Consider the following 20,517-nt stretch of genomic DNA (forward strand, 5'->3'; position numbering starts at 1 on the left):
CTCAGAAACTCAGAAACAAGTTCAGAAAGATTAATGATTTAAACAAGAATCATTGAAAGGCCATCACAATTTCAGCTGCTGCACCTGCTTTAGTCCATTGCTCCCCTGCTGTCTAAATACATTGGTCTACTCAGTGCCTAGAGGAAGGAGATATCTTGCACACAGTAAATTCTATATGAGCTCATGTATCAGGGCACTAACACATGGAACAACTTAACATTATTTCAATGCTTGCCATTTATGACATGCAGTTGCTTTTCATTTCTATTTAAAATTTCAGGTTAAGTGTATTTATAATATTTTAAAACAGAGAAAAAAAAAATACTCAGGAAGATTCTCAAGTTAAAATTACTTCTCAGTCCAGTGGTAGAAGTTGCTCATAATCAGTACATAGATGTTACTAAACTGCACCTAAGCCTTAGGTACAGAGAATTAAGAGCAAGCGTTAGCTGCTGAGGGAAAATAAACCAGGTATATTTTTGAAGTACCATTGATACACTTGTCCATTATTTTCATTAACATACACTATGTCAAATGTCTCTGAACAGAAACCCAATTTTACTTTCAAGCACATTAAAAATCTAACACAGAATTTTCTCTCATTTTAGAAAATTAACTCACCCTCCAGAAACAGTAATTTTTAAGAGTACAGTTTAGATGGCCTATAAAGACTCCCCAAGTGTAAAGATCTAAAGAAACCTCCCCTTAAGAGCACATCTAGGTTCTTCTTAGACCAGCGACCTAGAGAGTCACAGAAAGTTGGCTGGCAACAAAACCCAAGGAAATAATGAATAACAAGAGCTTAACATTGATACAAAGCATTAACTGAGGACTCACAAACTAGTTAACTGCCTAGAAGGGCTCAGAGACCAGAATGGTTGAAACACTGAAATACTTCAGGTTACATCAATTTATTAATTAAAATAAAATACTGGGACTACTTTAAAGTTAAGACAAGCTGAAGTCTCTCCTGTCTTCCCCACCATTTCCAGACTATTTGTATGAAGGCTAGACCCCTGTAAATCAAGAAGCATTGAAACAGTACTTATTTCATACTAAGCTTTCCAGATGAAAAGCCAACTTTATAAATGTACGAAGCTGAACAGCATCCAAAAGCAAGCTTATCTAGCAAGCTGAAAGTTGTAAGAGTTAGAAGTTGTACACCAAAAGTTCATTTTGAAGTTTCTCATATTTATCAACAGTAAGAGTGCACACTGCTTTATCTTTTGTCACATACTTAAAAAGCACGTGCTCCACGTCTGACAGAAATCTTGAGGCCACATGAAGTACAATTTGGCAACAGTAAGTTCTGTCTCCCAGATGTCTGACTAAAGGAATATCAACCATTTAACAAATTCTTATTCATTACCTGCCTTGAACAGCAAACTTCAACAGAAAACAGACTGTGTTTATTGCCCATTATTGTTTTCAGGTGCTTGTAACTTGGAAATCAGTTCACAGCAGAGTATACTGCAAAAAGTCACAAATTAGAGCCATCTAAACCACCACTTTCACAAACTAATTATTGGCTTTAATACGATGACATAGCAGTTCAACAGTGGTACCTGACACAGAGAACACAGCCCACTACAACTCAACAACAATCTTCCCCCACTAATTGCACAGGTCCAACTTGCACAGCCAGACACAGCAGGCACCTCACTCAGTGGTGATTATTAAATGGTTAACTAACTTTTTGTTTTGATGCAGCTTCCACTTGAAGCTGAAGTTTATGTTTTAATTGTAATGATTTTATACAAGAACAAGCATTTTCTACTCATACTAAATTAGAGAGTCTGCCAATATGCGAGTCACATGAATAACCAAATAAAATGAAGATTCTTGGACATTATTACAAGCAGCAAAATTAGAAGGTTAAGGGATTTGCTTCTTATTTCCCGAGGTTTCTGTTTCGTGTGTTTTTAACATGCTGTATTCAGCTTGAAACATAGGAGCAGCTCCAAAACTGCCTATAAAAATACTGCCCTTTACCCTACTTACTTTTTTCAGAGGGAAATAAGTAGAAGAGGGAACAAGTCTTTTTATACTATGCATAGATTCATAGTTCCTTGAGGGTAACACACTAACAATTAAAAAATTGGAATATGCATTCTTCCCGGCCACATACACACCACTGATTACCATGTGAAATTTGAAGAGTTACTCATTAGTTTAATTCAGCCAATCAGATTTGTACTTTTTAAACAGAAAAGCATATGGCTCAATGTTTTACGAATCAATTTTTGATTAGGTCTTAATGGTTACCATCCATGATATAACATAACTCAGGAACACTGTTTTAAAGAGCACTGGGGGTTGAACAGATACATTTTATTACCTACATATTCAAAATGGATTTCTATGCATGTTAACATGAGAAATCCAATATATTCCCAGGGTGTAGATGAACAATGTTTTAGCCCATTTAAAATACCTGAGCCAGGAGAGTTAGAAGCAAGAGAAACAGCATAGAACAGTTTACACAAAGTGTCATATTTTAAGAGATATGTCATTTGTTTGATGTAAAGGTTAAGCATGAAAATTAATTATAATTATTTATCTAAAATGTGAAAGATGACTTGAAGAAAAATAAATCCTCTCCTCCAACCTCCCCTGTCCACTTTTTTTTTTTAGCAGGTAAAAATTAATCTTGAAAAGCCAAACTTTTCCAAGCTTTTAAAGCAGCATGAGAAAAAACCCCTGTATTTAGGACACAAGACCATCACAATTTCAATGCAACCCTTAGATACAGTAACTAGTAATATAAACAAATTCTGTTTTAACACCTACAAGGCTGAATAAACTAAAAAGGCATGAGAGAAAAGTTTTTAAGAAATGAGCCAGATTCATCAACTGGTTATCCTGAGTATGTACATCAAGGTGTGACTGCAGATCAGTCTTTAAATAATCTGCTGTTCAATTCTGTAACTTTACATTACCTCATCCAAATATTCTGTATTTGAATCACTGCTGCAACTGAAAAATAAAGACATCTCCAAGATCTCATTTAAAAATTTTGGTAGACTTAGAATTAGTTAACATTCAGATTATTCCAAAACTGATCCTATTTTCATAGCTTTTCCACACACAGTTCCCTTATCAAGAGGATCCAAAACAAGTCTGGATATTTTTACAGTGCTTAGACTCATATATGATGCAAATCTGACCACCTCATCAATACAGGGGAAACTTCCATACACCCTTCATGTTCTCAATCAATTTATTTTCCATAAATGTTTTTGTTGCACATGTGTGCTTTGTTAAGTACACATATTAATACCAGCTCAAAGCCAGAAACATCTTTAAGAGGTAAGCATAAACGTATGTCTGCAGCAACATCTTGCATTGTATAGTGTTTGACAGTTCTCCAAGGCTTTTTATATAGTCCAGAAGATGCAGACATATTTATATAAACAGGTTAAAACCCAGGCCACCTAATCAGTTTTTCCTAGGTTCTTCACTTAAACACAGCTCACTAAATCACAAGTACAAATAGTGACTTTTATTGCCAAAGCAGTTTATTAAAGAATTTAATATCAGGAAATAGAACAACAGAATTGATTTTATGAAGTATTTATTACAGGAAAAAAACCCAAGAGGTTTAAGCGATTTTACAGTAAAAATCGCACAGCTTTTTGGTAATTGAGGTTGCTATAGTTTATCAGCTTGGTCGGCTGACTGCTTTCAGTATATGCGATTTTACTAACCTGATTTCATAAAAATCTATCAAAGACTATAATCACCTGAGCTTTCAAACAAATAACTTGTTTCCTAGTATGCAGGCCACAGAACAAGCCTCTCTGTTTGTCAAAGCATAAAACCCCCACCCACACACAGCAGTGCCAGAAAAATTCAGTTTAAATATTCTGCAGACATTCAGTTCTTTCCACAGTATGTAGCTGCTGTAACAAAAACCCCAAAATTTTAAAAGAAAAAAATAGTGGTGGTGAATGTGTATGCTAACCATTCAGACAACAGGCAAGTAACTGAGTTGATAGTAGCAGGGAAGTTACTTTAGCTGCATCTAGGAAGGCTTTCAGCTTATGAAATGACATAAACCACATGTTTTTTATTGAAAACAAATAGTCTTGCAAGTCCCACTCAGAGAAACAAGCAATCAGCTTGAAAAAAGGAGGGGGGGAAATGCACAGATATATAAACTTAAAATGACCTATAAATATTTTGTGCATCAGGGCATCTGAACTAAAAAGCAGAAAACACAACTTTGTTCCATTTCACCACAAAGACAAATCCTCTTGGAAAGATAAAAAGGTGGAACAATTCCAACCCTTTATTCAATTTTTTTCTCAGCCTATGCCCCATGCATGGAGACCAAACTCTGGATAAGATTAATCAGGTCTGAAATAAAAAGCTTTAACATTTCAAGTGAGTCACTACTTCACAAACATACAATTTGTGATTGTACAGCTCAGAGTACGTTTTTACTAAAGATAATTTAGACTAAGGCTTATTCCTTCCAATCTTGTAATGTACTTGGTGCTACATGAATAGTATTTCCCTCAAAGCTTGGATGCTGTGCTGGTATCACCACTAACGGTAAACTGTAATCACACAGTTTACAAATCATGAATGCTTCAGAGGTAAGAAACTAAAATGACACATGCAAGAAGTGCGAGCAACGCTTTCCTGAGTTACAGAGCTAGCTAAAATAGGGCCACTTATATTTTGACATAATTTTCTATCTGGAACTTCTCACTAGAAGTTATATGGTCCTTTAGATGTAGAAACAATGACTCTTGCTGCTGGAGAGCACTAGCTGCAAGAAGGCTGCTGGTAAGCACTCAAAATCCTCTGCAGAGATATATATGTATGAGGAAGTATGATAAACACTCACAGGATGTTAATAAGGAATTAAGAGAGATGCACTGATTATGCATCCCCGAAAACTTCTTTATTTGAGCTTTGTAAGATGGTGAACTCAGTGGGGTTTTCTAATTTATTTTTCCTTTTTAGAACTTAATTGTGGGAATTCTGGCAGGACAGCCCTTAAGGGCAACAAAATCCCAGCCACTTAATCAAAAGTTCTATATATACTGCTGTTTTTACTGGCTCCACAGCATTTGATACAAGCATTTGAGTAAATAGGGATGATGCTACCCTAATGTATTCCAAATAATCTAGTATAATAGTCCACCTTCAGTCTTTGTTCTCAGCAATAAGTTTCTGGGCCAGTCCTCAAATATATGCCCAAAAGAACTACAGAAAACACTGAGAGCTTGTGGATCCAACTACAATCTTAAGAAAAAAACCCCAAAAAACCCAAACAAAACAACCAAAAAAACCTGCACCCCAAAAAGATCGATTTTCCTCATAACTGGAAGCATATTTTCAATAAATTCAGAGATGCTAGTTTCTTCCTTTTTTTTTTTACTTAATTCTTGATTAAGTCTTGATGACTTCTCAAGAGTGTTACTTATTCCATACTTTTCTAATGATACCTAGATAATGTTTTGCTCTATGCTTTCAGTCAGCTTCTTACACTGGAAAGGGTTCTTTATTGAGTACCTTGCACAACTGTAAATAGTAAAATATTGCTATCTATCCTGATTATGTGAATTAGGAATGTAGGCTCACTAGGAGTGTTTATGCAGTCATGCACAATTTTTTTTCTTTAGAACTGATCCCTCTCCTAAAATCCAAACCAAAAAGCAATATTTAAAAAAAAACAAACCCAAGACCAATCAGGTTTCAAGAACTATGTTAAATGTGCACTTCCATGAACTTTTTTCAAAGCTACCTCAGAAGTTCAAGTGAAAATTAAGAAATTAAGGTCTGGAGAGACTGCATACTATTAACACACAAACTGTAGACACATAAGCAGCCCAGACTGTTAGGAGACTATTTTTTGCCTGTGTTCTACAATACACCAAACTGCTTTCCATTACACTTGTTACTTGCAAATGTAAAACCAAACCCAATGTGTGTATCAGTCCAAAGAATATTGGAGGGCAAAGACCATAAAAGTCTTTGATAGTTCTGCTTTGTGCAAAGTAACAGTAAATATCCTCATTAAAATCCGCATCATGCATTACTCTATCTACAGGTTCAGGTACTTAGAGGCTTGCAGAATGAAACACAAAAGTCTCTCAATCTAGTCCAGTTTGGGCTTGTTGTCTTCGCGGCAACACATGTGCTGGTACTATAAAAGTTTAGCTCCGCCGATAGCATCTGCACCAAATCAGTAGTTTTGCCATTAGAATCACACACCTTGTTGGCTCAGAGCATTTTGGAGGAGCCAGTTGAATTAATACTGAAGTAAATTCAGAAACACTTACCTATTTGTACTTGTTCTGGCTGGCTCAATGATACAAATGCTGATGTATCATCAATCCACGAAACCTGAATGTTACCTAGAAAAGGCAAAAGGAATTATTAAGACTGTTTTCATCTTAGGCTTAGTCACACATTTAATCTGATGTGTCATGACATAAAAGAAGATTGTCAGCTAAGAGTAACTTCACCTGAGAGAGCTCTTGTCCACTGTAAAGGTGCGTGGTGCATACACAGCTGTACATGAGCCTGCAACTGTTCAAAAGCAGGGACTGTTAGGGCTGCATGTGCATCCTGTACACCCTCACACCCACTGGAGTAAGGACCAAAAAAAAGGAGAAAGAAACACATCTAATACCTTTTTCACTCCCAGAGTATTCTTCTGCTTCTTCATAGCCCTTTTTTTTTGGTAATAATTCAAGTAATTTGGGGGTTTTTTAGTCTTCCCTTCATGTGTTCTATATAATTCCATAACAAAAACTGAAGCCATTTTTTTCTGGGAAATTTCAGCTCTGTACCAGAATAAAGAACAGCTCTTTGGGTTTTCAAACCTATCCAGTCCTTCAGAACTACAGTCTTTCCTGAAGGCACAGCACGGACAGGCTCCACCTGCCACTGTTCCTTTACTGGTAGAGACACCCAAGATAAGAAATTCCAGTAGAGCAGGGCAGGGGGACAGGGAAGATTGTTCACACAAGTGGAGAACTCCAGTATTATATCTTCAAACTCTGGTTTGCTTGGATCAAACTATACACCTTCTCCTGAATGCAAAATGAAAGTTTGAGTAAATATGAGGACAAATGCATGAAATCAGGGACCTTATTTGGAAGCTATGACTATGGAACAGTGACTGGACATAAGTTCCTCCATTCATCAAGCAGTTATTCCATTTTCTATGTGAATGGCTTGAAGTGTCACATTAGCACTAAAAGAGCTCATAATCAAGCAAAAGTAGAGGAAAAGATTCCCATTACAGACAGAAGGTCTTATTAGAGTCTGAAATCCATTTAATATCTCCTGTCCTCATCTAAGTGCTCTACTGTTTGTACCATTCAGGTACTGAAAACTGGTGCAATTTTTATTCAGGCAGACTAAGAAACCAAGTTATATATGATGTTACACCACCATTTGACCTTCAGACATTACAAGGTTAGTAACAATGAAGCAAAATGGCTTAAAATGCATTTTATTTTCAGATGTTTAATCTATTTAAATCTAATTTAGCCTACAGGTTACAAGGTTATAGAAGTCTCTTCTGAAATCCAGCCAGACAATAAACACATTTTTTAATTATAAAAAATAAAAGCCTAGTTAGATTTAGTTTGCATACTCTACCTTTGAGCAGCCTGCTATTTTGGACGTTAAGTTATAATCATTTTGATCATTGCCAAAATCATAATTAATTCAGCATGGTTTCTGACATTTCCCTATACTAAAGGGCTAAGGCTGCTATTAAGAAGAGCCTACACTGAGAATTTAAACATTAGCATTTCTTTAAACGCTTTGTAGGGCAAATAAATTCAATTTCTAATAATTCAGCCTATGAAGAACATAGATCTTCACTGCTTATGGGTAAGGGTCTTTACTGTAGGGAGAACACGCTCTTGGCAGGACACTTAACATTCCATAGCACAGGAAAAGCCCAAGCTGATTTATGATCACAACTCAAAACTGTAGTGCGTTTGGTAGGACCCCGACACCAAGCTTCCTTTTAATATTAGAAATTACTCACAATTTAAAACTGTGCCAAGTGCACTGACAAGTTATTGCTCTGAGTATCTTTGAGTATCAAGTCCTCCCTTTTTGCATCCCTAATTAGAAAATTTTCTAAACAATCATTTGAGACTTCTGAGACCATACTCTTCTGTAATTCCTCAACATGGAACCGCTGTCCGGATTCTGTCCCTTTCCTATATATATACTTAATTAATTCCACATCTATCATGAATAGACCAAAAGAAAGATTAGAAAGAAAAATTCTGCTGAACATCTTGCAATTGCGCCTTTGGTGTAAAATACCGAAGAGGATCAGTGATGGACTAAAATCTCCTGAAGGACTTCAGCTACTACTCAAATGGACTGCAGTACCCATGTTTTCACTAAGAACCAATTAAAACTAACTAAATAAAAATCCAACCTATTGATGGCACATCATTTCAGTATCAGATAATTATTCATTGCTGCAGAAAGGCTGCTGCACTCTAAATGATTTTGGTATTTTAGATAATTAAGGGTTTCAATACCTGCCAACATATGCTGCCTTTATACTCAGATTTATACATTTTAAATATATAATTTAAGTACAAGTCAAATATTAAATAGTGGACATAGCTGCAATCTGAAGAGAACTGCTACAAATGCTATTATGCAATTCTCCACGCCTAAATGGTATTTTTTTCAGACTATGTCACATTTAATTATTATTAAGAAATAAGAATTTAAGAGAGACAAGATTAATAAATTAGATCATTCAGTCATATTGCTAAGCACTCAGTAAATTTTGTGCATTCCAAAAGTATGGTGAAAGGGCAATAAAGATCTGAAAAGCAAATGCATCTGCATTTGAAGTACAATATTTAGCAATCAACACAGCCACATGCCAACATACTGCAAGGCTAATCCACATTAGCCATACACAGCAATGTAATACACCACCAGCTCTAGAGAAATAAAACAGAAGATTTATCTCTCTACAATATTTTGAAGAACACCGTTGTTAGCCTGTATGATCCCCTGTCTATTTGCTACTACAAGCATTGTCAAACAATGTCCCTTTCTAAAAAAGGGTAATGTCAAGTAAAGAATTACCAAGTGAAATAAGGCATCTTCACTCAAATAGAAGATGAAAATCTGATCTGTTGCTTCTGAGATGAAATTGCAAAGCAATGAGCTTTTTTCTATAAACAAATTTTAAAATTCTCTCTTTATAAACTCAGACATGCAAACAATATTAAAATCCACAGAATAAAATGATATTAAGTCAGTGAAACAGATTTTCCTTCAGGTTTTACACCACAATGACCAAAGGTATGTGAAGGCTTTTTTGTATAAGAGACTAAGTAAACTACAACTGAGCCTTCAAAAGAAAAATCTAAGGAAGATGCCTATATACAAGCCTATGGGGAAAATATGAGAACAGTAATTACATGAAAGACATACAAAGGGTTCATTATAAAACAACTAAGGGAAATCTAATAAAATATGAAGAAGTTTTAAAAACCAAAGTAATTTTTTACATAATGCTTAATTGCAGTTCAGGAACTGCCATCAAGTGCTGCAGATGACAAGAATATATATGGGATAAAGAATGATTTTACACTCACTCACCAAAAGCTGTGAAAGGCTCAAACTAAAGATGCACCTCTAGCTCATGAGTCCCTAAATTATACATTGCTAGACAGTAGGAAAGTTGTTTTACTTTGGCTCTTATATATTTCCTAAACAACTATTAGTGCCGATTAAACCCTTAGGATAGCTATTAGGATTATATGGACTTTCATTTAACCAAAAAAGTTTATTAATATATTCTACTTTATTACAATACCAAAAAAAAGGACCACATTGACACCATAATAGAATTGCTAACTGTTTGTGGACACTGACTGCATCAAACAACTGAAATAGTTCAAGCTTTTAGTCTACAAACAAGGGTTGAAGCATATATTAAACACAAACAACACTTTCCTGGTGAATAATTGAGAAGGGTTAACAGAGCTTCCACCTTTCTGGCAGGAAGACAAGGTACAAAGAAAACAAGAACAGCTGAAGGAAACATTGGCATGAGAAGGAGGAGGGAAGGCCATAAACGCAGAGAGAAAAATAGGATTAAAATTTAAAACTCCTCCAAAACCAACCAAAACAGAAATAACAAAAACCAAACAAAAAAAAACCCCACACCACAGAAAAAGAAACGCCACACCCAAAAAACCTCCACAAACCAAAAAAACAAGACTCAAAGCTCACATGTCTATATGAACATGAGCTCATGGGAATATTTAATATCATGTGCTAAAAGTTTTCCTTAAACTAGACTGTTCACCTTTGAAAGGGTTATTTTTGAAGGTCCTTTTTTTAAAAAAAATTAAATTGAGTTCACAGTACAGCAGTGAACAGGAACAGATGTCATAGTGTATGGAACTTGTAAATGACTCTGAAAAATGTATTTAAGAGTCACTTAAAACTCACCTATGTAGTACCTTGGACTACTACAACAAGATTTAAACACACAAAGGACTGGTTACATTTTAAAAGTAATTTATGCATCTTCAAGATCATTATGACTCCATGAACTATATCAGCGTTCATCTCCCTGTTAATGACAACTCTCACACTATCACAATGCATAGGTTTGATTCCACACTCTTGGAAAAACTATTTTATTATTTTTTATAATACTTTATAGTATGTGTTTTAATTAAAGCCCAAAGACATTCATTTAAGTAGAAGTGAAGCCCTATACACAAAAGCTGTATTCCAGCAAATACTATTTTAATACCTTCATATTTCACATCAGCACGACCAAATAAACTACACAAATTTAAGAATTTAAAGTTAGTGTTTAAAGAGACTGCATAGTGTCGTACAGTGAAACTACATTCACCCATGGGACTATAAAAACATCTTGCATGAACAGGTGTCCGGTTGGTATGCACGCCGTGCTGAAAGACTTCAGAATCACCAAGACTCCTTCTAGAGTAGCAAACGTAAAACAGTTCCAAGTCTGACACTGCAGCCCCTTCAGCTGTTTCACCACTTTCATTCCAAGCTCCATGGAAGATTACAACTCTGCTTCAATATTAGGCTAAAACAAATTCAAAGTACTTTTTCTATGAAGTCAGATTAATGTTGCTATTCAATTTAACAACTGATTTTTAATCCAGGTTAAAGCTTGATTTAAAAACACTTTTGTTTAACTGGTGTAATAAAATCAGGACAATTCATGTCTGTTACTGCCATATTTTTGGGGCTTTTGTAAATCACTTAACCTTACATTGTGCCACTCTGTCTCTGTCCAGCTACGACTGACAAAGCACAGGTACTCTAGAATTTTGAAAGGAATAATCTGCAGTTTGTTTTGAGATACAAAATATAGATTAAATACTACCCAAATACCAGGAGTTTGTAAATACAGGTATGAGAACATTCAGCTCTGAAATCTAGAGAAGTGAGAAATGGGAATTTCAAACCTGAATGGTATTTTGAGATGTGTGTGACCCCTGGTGGCAGTGATCTGTGCTTGCGTTTCACACCAACACCGGAGGGGAGTTGATAAAAGAACAATTACGTGGCTGAGTCTTTAAAAGCCTAATGAAACAGTGTCAAAACTGCGTTATTTCTTTTCCCTGTAATATCAGCTCTAGAAGAATCTCAGTAACTTTCTACATTCTTACATTCTAGATTTTCCAATCGGGAATATTATATCCTATCCAGAATCATACTGGCACCAAAGTGCAGTACACGTCAAAAAGTCAGAAGGAACTGAGTGAATTTTATATAGGTTCAGAGACACACCCCCCAGAGCAAATCACAATTCCAGGTGAAGAGGAGAACAGTATAATTCTGTAAACTAGCGTGGTGGCCCACAGCAAGCCGATGAGTGACAAGACTGAGTACACTAAGGGACTCCCATCCTTTTACCGGTGATAAAACATCCTTAATGGATACCACAGCAATTATTTCAATGGAGGTTACGGTCAAGTTTGCCCTAAATTTGTTTGCCACACTACAAAATCTGACTTACATTAAATGTGGTGTGTAACAAGTGACAGGACAAGAGGAAATGGCCACAAATTGTGCCAGGGGAGGTTTAAATTGGATATGAGGAAAAATTTCTTCACTGGAAAGGTTATCAAGCTTTGAAACATGCTGCCAATGGAAGTCATCGAGTCACCGTCCTTGGAAGTCTTTAAAAGAAGTGCAGGTGTGGCACTGAGGGACATGGTTTAGTGCTGGACTTGAGAAAGTGATCCCCCCAGTAAACACTTTGGTAAATAGTTTGGTTTTTTTTAAAGCAATTTCCCATTAAAATCCTTATTACAGAATTTGAGCAAGACAAGATGCATAAGTGTTTATTATACATAAAATTTAATAAGCTACTTTCCATAATGTAAGTATTGCAAGCAAATATTTAGGAGAAATAATGCAAAAAAGTATTTTAATAAGAGCAATAATTTTTGGTTTTACATTAAACGTTCTAAGGAATGGAAAGAAGCTACCTCTTTGGAAAAAAGACCAAACAAAAAACCAACAAAAACAAAAAGCCCCAATCCCATAAACAAACAAAAATCCAGAAAAATAAATAAAATTATTTGCAAGCCCAAAAGATCTCTTTTTGAAGCATTACCTTACCTAGCAATAAGAAACAAGAAACCAATCTGCAATAAAAATCTTGGAAACAACATCCAACACAGGACTGTAAGAAGAGTCATTCTTTTTCTGATTTAGGGATGCAAAGCATAACCACTGTTTTCTGCTGCAAGACTTAGGTATCAGGAGATCACTGACAATTATTTAGGATCTCCATGTCTAATACTTAGCAGAGGAACAACAGGACTACCAGTCCCCAGTTGTTAGATAGCTTTTTTGTTGTTTCTTCTGACTTGGATGATATTCACAATCTTGGAATCAAATTGGCTATTTTCAAGCTTGCTTGCTTGCCTAGACTCACATAAGTTAGCGTCTGGCTTTAAGCAGACTGTGGGATGAACCTTATTCCCAAAATCTGCTTTTCACATCAATCCCAATTCCCTTTACCCGCCTACATAAACTCTAACCTCCTCCCAGGAGAGGCTGTAAATAAAAGGCTCATAGGGCCATGACATTCAACAAGCACCACACAAGAAGATTTCTAAAGAAAAGTTCATTAGGGCAGACATTTTCAACACATCATTTCAGAGTCCACAGGAATTACAAAAGGCAATTCATCATTACCTACACTGGGAGTAAGTCTGCATCTACAAATTAGAAATAACAGAAAACCAGAGGTACTTGCTGATGACAAAGAGGAAAAAAATATAAAGGGAAGGATAGACTATATCACTCACCAAAGGCACTGAAAAGCTGGTAAAGGTCACTAGTCTTCCACTCTTTGGGAAAAGTAACGTGAAGAACATGATCTCGTTTTGGCTGCACTGCAAAGCAAATAAGCATTTGTTAAAATAAGAGTCACTACTGGTATCTTTATAATATCCTAAAAAAAGTTATCCAACATGGTCACATAGCTATTTATTTTCTTCCCCCCACTTTTTTAAAAAAATAAGAAAACAGGCTAAGATGGATGAAACTACATCAGGCACCAATAAAAATGTGCCTGCAATTATGCATGAAATAGACATACTATATCCTACTAGCTCAGCTGTGTAAGAAATTGAAACAGCATTACATGCACTGGGAAACCCCCACAAATCCAGTCCTTCAAATCCTTTGTACCAAGTTCAAGAACAGAATAAAAAAATCCAACAGCCTCTTGATGCTCCGGCTCTAGCTTTAAAAAATTCTTAGCAATAATTCAATGTTGCCATTTTTCTGTCAATAAAAAACTTACTGTGAAACAACGTTCAATTCAGTTTTCGTATAACATTAGGTACAAGTTAGAATAGACAGATTTTTTTTTTTCAGTTAAAAACTACACCAAGAAAAAAATAACATATAAAGGCCCATATCTAAAGAAGTGTTTGCTGTACCCTGGAAGTTATTTGGAGCTTTGTGAATGTGACAGAGAGAATCCAAGTCAAACTGCTGGCCAAGGTAAGAGTACAGCAGAATTACCACTATATGTCTGCCTTACTTTTACACACTTCCTCCTACACACTTAGTTTTGATCATCACCAGAGGCAGGCTACTGAACTGGACAGACCTTTGACTTTACTCTGCCAGTAAAGATCATCTGTACATAAGAAATCACCACAAAGTACATGTGACTGAAGTTCCTTTCACCAGACATCTGAGTGTAGAACCTGTGAATTCCTGTAGTATTTTACAAAGCAGCAAGTGGAATACTATATTACAAGGTGCAAAAATATTGAAATATTTTTCCATTTTCATATGAAACTAGTCACAAGTCAATAATTGAGCCTCTCCATAGGTACCTGCAGATATTTATCTTTTTATGCATGACACGTTGTTAGATCTTGTCGTTTTACTTTTGATGTTAGACAGAGGCTGAAACATTACAGTGGAGCGTTCCACTTTATAATTTACTGTTCCAGTTTGTTAAAGGTTACTCAAGGTTTAACTACACACAGCTTTATATGATCAGATTTTAACCCGACCACATGGAAACACTCACAGGAAGAGCTTCTCTCTTCTTTGTGTATAGAAATCTAGGGACTGACTTTCATCTTAGTGAATCACCCTCTTGAATTCTTTTACAATACAAACTTTTCTAGTTTCTGATCTCCCTGGCTTGCAGTATTAAAATAGGAGAATTTTTAAGGTGGATCTCATTTATGGAGCACATGTGTCCAAAATCAGACCATCAACCGCTTGTTATTGCTATATCTAACTTTCATGTGTACTTGACACTGTTATACCAGGGCAAACCTGCTAGGGTTTTTTGCCACATTTGATTAAGATGCAACTTTGCACTGTTTATTGATGAAATCCTCGTGGATTGTCATAAATACAATTAAGTATTAGCAATTCCTACTCTTTAGTTATGACTAGTAATTACAGTAAGTGGTAGTGCCCTCAGCCTGGTATGTACTTTATAGTAGAGAGCATGTACATTTCTAGGGGTAACTATTCCACAAGTAATGTTTCATTTTTGCATGAACTTGGGAACTGTAGCTTTCAACAGCTACCGTTTCCTGAGTAGATAGAACAGATTTTTTTATGCATTTTGGTTTTAAGCCTTCCCATCCTTGCCCAAAGGGTTAAAGGAATTTCTATTCCCAAATAATTTTTTTAAATCTTGTGTAAACTCAAGAGAACACAACAGTTACTTAGGGACCTCTTCGTTTCTAACCAAAACATGTAATGAAAATAAGACAGAGATTTCCAAATGCATCTTCTAACGAAGCGATTGCAGCATGAACTCAACTATAGTATTAAAATGCTAAAAAAAAAAATAAATCTTCACCAAGGTGCCATTATGCACAAACCAACACTAAAAATAATACAGTTGTAATTCAGCATCTCATAACTGAAATACTGAATGCTTAATGAAGTCAGGGGAAAATGAGTTTCATAAGTTTTGGTTTGAGTAAGTACTTGTTTTGCTCCACATAGGTAAGGAACTTGGTTTTTCAGTTGCAAAGAAATGAAAGACAGGAATATGACCCTGTGGGAAATTGTAACATAGTGTCTAATCAGTTGGTCAGCAGAACCCATGAAGCTTAGAAAGGGGTAAAGTTTTCATCTGTCTGATCATATCAGCTGAAATAAAATTGATACTGGATACAGGTATGCAGGAACATAGCCTTGTCCAGCTGAAACTATCAACTGAAGACGTTACAGCTGCCAGCCTCCATCCTCAAAGCAATCCAGGTTCGCATGAGTTTATTAGAAACTCCCTGCTCACAAACTACAGGTTTACACAAGCACCTGAGCATCACATCGAATGGAGACACAAGTAGCTAAAGAAAGAAATCCCTTTGTAAGCACAGGGGAAGTCTTGTTCCTTAAATCTGCTATCTCAAAAACCAAAAAACCCACAAAATTTTTAAGTACCAGAACTCCATTTAATTGGCACTATACAAGCCAAATACCAAAACCCCACAAGTTGTCTTAACAAGCCAGTGAAGAACAATTTATTGCTGTATGCCCTACTGAACAGCTAGCCATTCAAAGGGTAAGTATTCGCAACCCAGAAGCAGAGAATGTAACTGTAACTACTCCAATTTCAGATGTTATAAGCAACCTTTTTCTATGGATGTGAGAGAACAAACTACTTCTAATCCTCCAGTATCAGTTTATTCTTAAATTCACTTTTAATCCTGTTAAACCTCTATACTTTCTACCTACTCAGGTGAGAAATATTTGATTCACACACTGCTTTGCAGTCATTTTGTGCAGCAACTTCATTTTTTTAAAAGGATTTTTTAATACATGGGAAGAAAAGAAGATGATTGAACTCATATTCACATATTCAATACTATTTGACCTAGCATATGTTACCAAACTCCACTACTTCTGGAAAAATTGCACAAACTAGCCATAACACTGACAATCACAATAAAACTTACCAGTCACCTAATCACCTGTGTCTCATCTTTTTTAGTCTCCAAGTACATCTACAACAGAAGTGTGGCCTTATTCTTTGCTTAGCTTTATTTCTTTGCAAAAGTGCCCTTGCTTCATCAAACTACAACAGAGTTTAAATCTCTGAACAGAAATTCAAGTTTCTAAAGCAGCCAGCCAAGCATGCCACCCTAGATGTACTTCCCGTTTGAAGCTTAGAAAATCTCCCTGGTTCAGATTCTGCTGTAACTTCTGCATCAGTGTATTCTACAGGAGTGGCTTTCAGATAAAAGAGACAGACTTTCAGAGGCAGACGCTTTTTTGGCAACTTTCCTTGGCAAAGTATCAAAACAATCCTGTAAGTTGGCTAGCAAGTGGAAGTAGCATCTTTACAGCTTAGTAGCTTTGGCATTCTCTCAATGACCCGAAGTATTTATCCATTCTTCCACTCACATCAAACGGTTTGGGAAAGAAGTATGCAACATAATTAGATAACCATTCCAACAGATCTGCAGAGCCGGAGCTCAGTGATCTGATCACTTAACTGCATTAAAAAATTAAATATATGCCCTTACAGCATATATTTTCCTCTCCAGCGTTACTTCCATCTTTCTAGAACTGCATTCGGTTACTATTAAATTAGCATCTAGTAAATGGTCATCCTCCAGTCCAAGCTTTCCGATGCATGGAGTAGAAAATGTCTTGACATCAATATTGCTGCCAGATGGGTATCATTTTTAAGGCATTCATGTATCTGACTTCACACTATAAAATTAAGCTTTCATCTAGTTGAGGACTAGATTGAACTCTAGGACTTCACATTTTTGTAAGACAAGACATCAGAGGTAACACTCATCTGAAGTTTCCTCCCTCATAGTGTAACATCCCAGAACAGTAAGGACCTTTTTATTAGTAAAATCCGTCTTAAATGTATTAGCACCTTATCACAGCCCCAGGGCTGTAATCTAAAGTAACTTGAAATGTAAAAATATTTCAAATAATATTTTTCCATTTATGTAATCATAATCTCAAGTGGCAAAAGAATTCTGATGTTTTGATTGAAGTTAAGTAAAGGTACTGCTGCACACAAATTGTGAAGGAAAGTAGCCAGAAGACTTTCAGAACCATTTGCTATTCACTAGTTTGTATCCTGTGTTTACTGCTGGGATGAAGCAGGAGGGGGAGTGTGGTAAGACCTCACTTTACATGTTGTATGGTATGTAAGAATGGGGACCCAAAATAACCATAAAGCTGTTAATTTCAAATTCTGTTACATTTAGTTACAATAGTTCAATCTGTTCTAGTCAATCCCCTTTATAAGGCAGATTCCCTGATTGAAGAACTTATGGTTTTACTATTTCATTCGGAAAAAAAAAAAAAAAAAAAGGGGGATGTTTAGATCATTTGGTAAGAAGGTAATAACCTAAACACAGCTGATGTCCTGTGCTTTAGATATATAATAATTGATCTTTACACTTCTTATTCCAGAAAATTTCTCAGGACGGCAGTAAGTTTACAATGAAATAAGCTACTTACAGTCCGGTCCTTCCAAATTGAGATACGGTATGTCCATTACTCTCATAAGAAATAGCCTGAAGCAAAACAGAAAAGCACCATTAGCAAATTTCTGCCCAAAGACCTTTTAATAAGCTTTCTTTTTTATAGTTTTTTAGACATTGCTTCTGAAGAAGCAGAATTAATCATCCCAACCATATCTTAAACTATATTAAAATAAACAGACCCTCTAATTAAGTCCAATCCATTATCCAACAATCCAGATTCAAAAAGTTACTTGGCATCAAGCCAGGACTTTAAATTATTCAATAAAACAAGAACAAAGAAGCCCAAATTGTTCCTGCTGAAAACAAAACAAGAGGGGAAATGAACATTTAGAAAGTAGCAGCTCTGCACAGTAAGAGCCAGTTACACAGTGGATAGTGCAAAAGCTGTCATTCTACACATGTGCTTTCCCATTTTCTGGGCATTGCTTCACGCTTTAGACAGAATGGAACTTAAAACCCTAGAACTGCAAAAGCCATCATGACACTTCAGTGGAGATAAACTACTAAGGTTGTTCCATATGACAACATAAACCTTACTTTATATTAAATTAGTTAGATTTGTGAAGTTGTAGCTATGACATTACCTTAAACTACTTTAATTCACAATTATTTAAAAGCTATACTGACCAAGCTAAAAAATAAAAATGTTATTTCCTACACTGTTTAGAGGCTACAGCCAGATCTCATGGTGAGAAGTTAATTCCTCAATACACAATGTCTAAGAAACTTTGAGGTATTTTGAGACAGCCACTTGGAAGACAATTGCTTCTATGGCAAGTCAAGTAAACTAAGGAGAGCAAGAGAGCAAGGCTGTGACTGTGCCACTTCACAGCAACGCATAAGTAGTCTCAAGGAGTCAACATTCGGCACTGAGCTAGGACGAAAGTTTTCACAGCTGTGATGAACTGTGGAGAGGAACTGATGCAGCTGAAAAATGAAAAGGCATCTTTTAACCCAGATCAGTTTACCAATCCAGCTCAGTAACTAGTACAGCCACATGTGGCTGAAAGCACAAAGACAGCAATTGTTTACTACCACATTGGAATCAAAAAGTTATTGGTCAAACTGCAGAAAAGCACATCGATGTTCTTGTTCTTGTTGATGTTCTTTGTGATAACTTTGCAAAGAAAATTAAATTAATATAGAAAAGCCAAGGGAGAAATTAACTGATTTGCAATACATGCCAGAGAACCTAGCTCCGTGGTGAGACATTTTCCACAAACATAGCACAAACCCAAGGTAATTGCACGTGTCAAATTTTGGTTTCTGATACCCTGTCATATGAAAAAAAAAATATTTCTAAGATAATTGATATTTCTACAGACCATCATGCTATTCAACTCAATAAAACATCATATCTTCATTTCTCTACACCTCTTTTACCCCGTCTCCAGCTACATCAAATTAAAAAACATTCAAACAACCCAAGGAGATTCAAAATAAAATTAAGATTAAAAGTTTGGTAGGGGCTTGCAGGTGGGGGAAGAGAGGTAAGGAAGACAAGATGTTGCCCTAAACAAAACAGGTCAAAAAATTTCAAATCAACTCCAAAGCATATAACACAATATAGCATTCAAATTATACACATAAGAGTTTAGATATTACAATATAAAAAGTCCCATCATCTCAACTTGTAAGTGTTCATCAGGGATTACTCACAGCAGATTGTTCACATGATTTTTCGAAAATGTTGTATACACAATAAAGCATAAAGATTACAGAAATGCATCCCTGGAATTCTTGATTTATTGAGTTGTTTATCATATAACTTACTGCAACCCTAAGGTAAACTCTGTTTTTAATCAGTTCCACTTGTACAAGAAGTTGAAACAAAGATTTTACCTATGGTCATCATTAACCTATATGAACATTAACTTATGTGCTGGCCACTACTCTTGAATGGCAAGCCAGGAAGTTCCATAACTTTGCTGACATGATGAAAGAAGTCAAAATAACTACTGAAAAAAGCATTACTGTCATTTGAAGGCTAACGTTGTAAAAAATCAAAGCTTTATTTTTAAGTTTATTCCCACTATTCAGATTAGTGACAAGTTGATTCAAACAAAGAATGTTTCCAAAATCCTATCTCAAAATTAAGACCTTTTAAGCAACCCAAAGAATCATAAAGTAGTCTGCTTTAAAGAACATTTTCAGGACTATGTTGACAATAGTTCAAACTGAGAACACTGATTCCAAATAATGGCCTTACAATAAACTACTCTGTTCAGCTCCTTTCAGGAAAAACTTCTGTGACAGATAGTATAATTTTCATTTGTTTAGCTTACTGTTTGCATGTTGCACTTTGTGTTTTGCTTGAAGAACATGACTACAGCACAAAGGAAAAGGTTTCCTTGTTCTGACTGCTGCCCACAGGATCAGGTAGAACTTCTGGAGGAAGGAGGAAGATAGTTTTTTTTCTCCCCAGGAGGAAGAGAGGATGCTCAGCTAGGGAAAGCTTCTAGACCACAAACTAGAGAAAACTAGG

The 20,517-nt window shown here is 35.8% G+C and overlaps 1 protein-coding gene across 2 annotated transcripts in view; it reads right to left on the minus strand.

Moving 5' to 3' along the window:
- PARN (poly(A)-specific ribonuclease) overlaps nt 1–20,517 on the minus strand; it is a 56,262-nt gene that overhangs the window by 15,956 nt on the left and 19,789 nt on the right. For both annotated transcript variants that reach the window (XM_014936673.1, XM_014936674.1), the window contains exons 19-21: nt 18,007–18,062; nt 13,335–13,421; nt 6,297–6,371 (exon numbers count right to left, since the gene is read on the minus strand). In XM_014936673.1, coding sequence (XP_014792159.1) covers nt 6,297–6,371; nt 13,335–13,421; nt 18,007–18,062 — 218 coding nt within the window. The remainder of the gene's footprint in view (nt 1–6,296; nt 6,372–13,334; nt 13,422–18,006; nt 18,063–20,517) is intronic.

This window comes from Calidris pugnax, unplaced genomic scaffold, assembly GCF_001431845.1.
Source record: "Calidris pugnax isolate Ruff unplaced genomic scaffold, ASM143184v1 scaffold17, whole genome shotgun sequence".
NCBI lineage: Eukaryota > Metazoa > Chordata > Aves > Charadriiformes > Scolopacidae > Calidris > Calidris pugnax.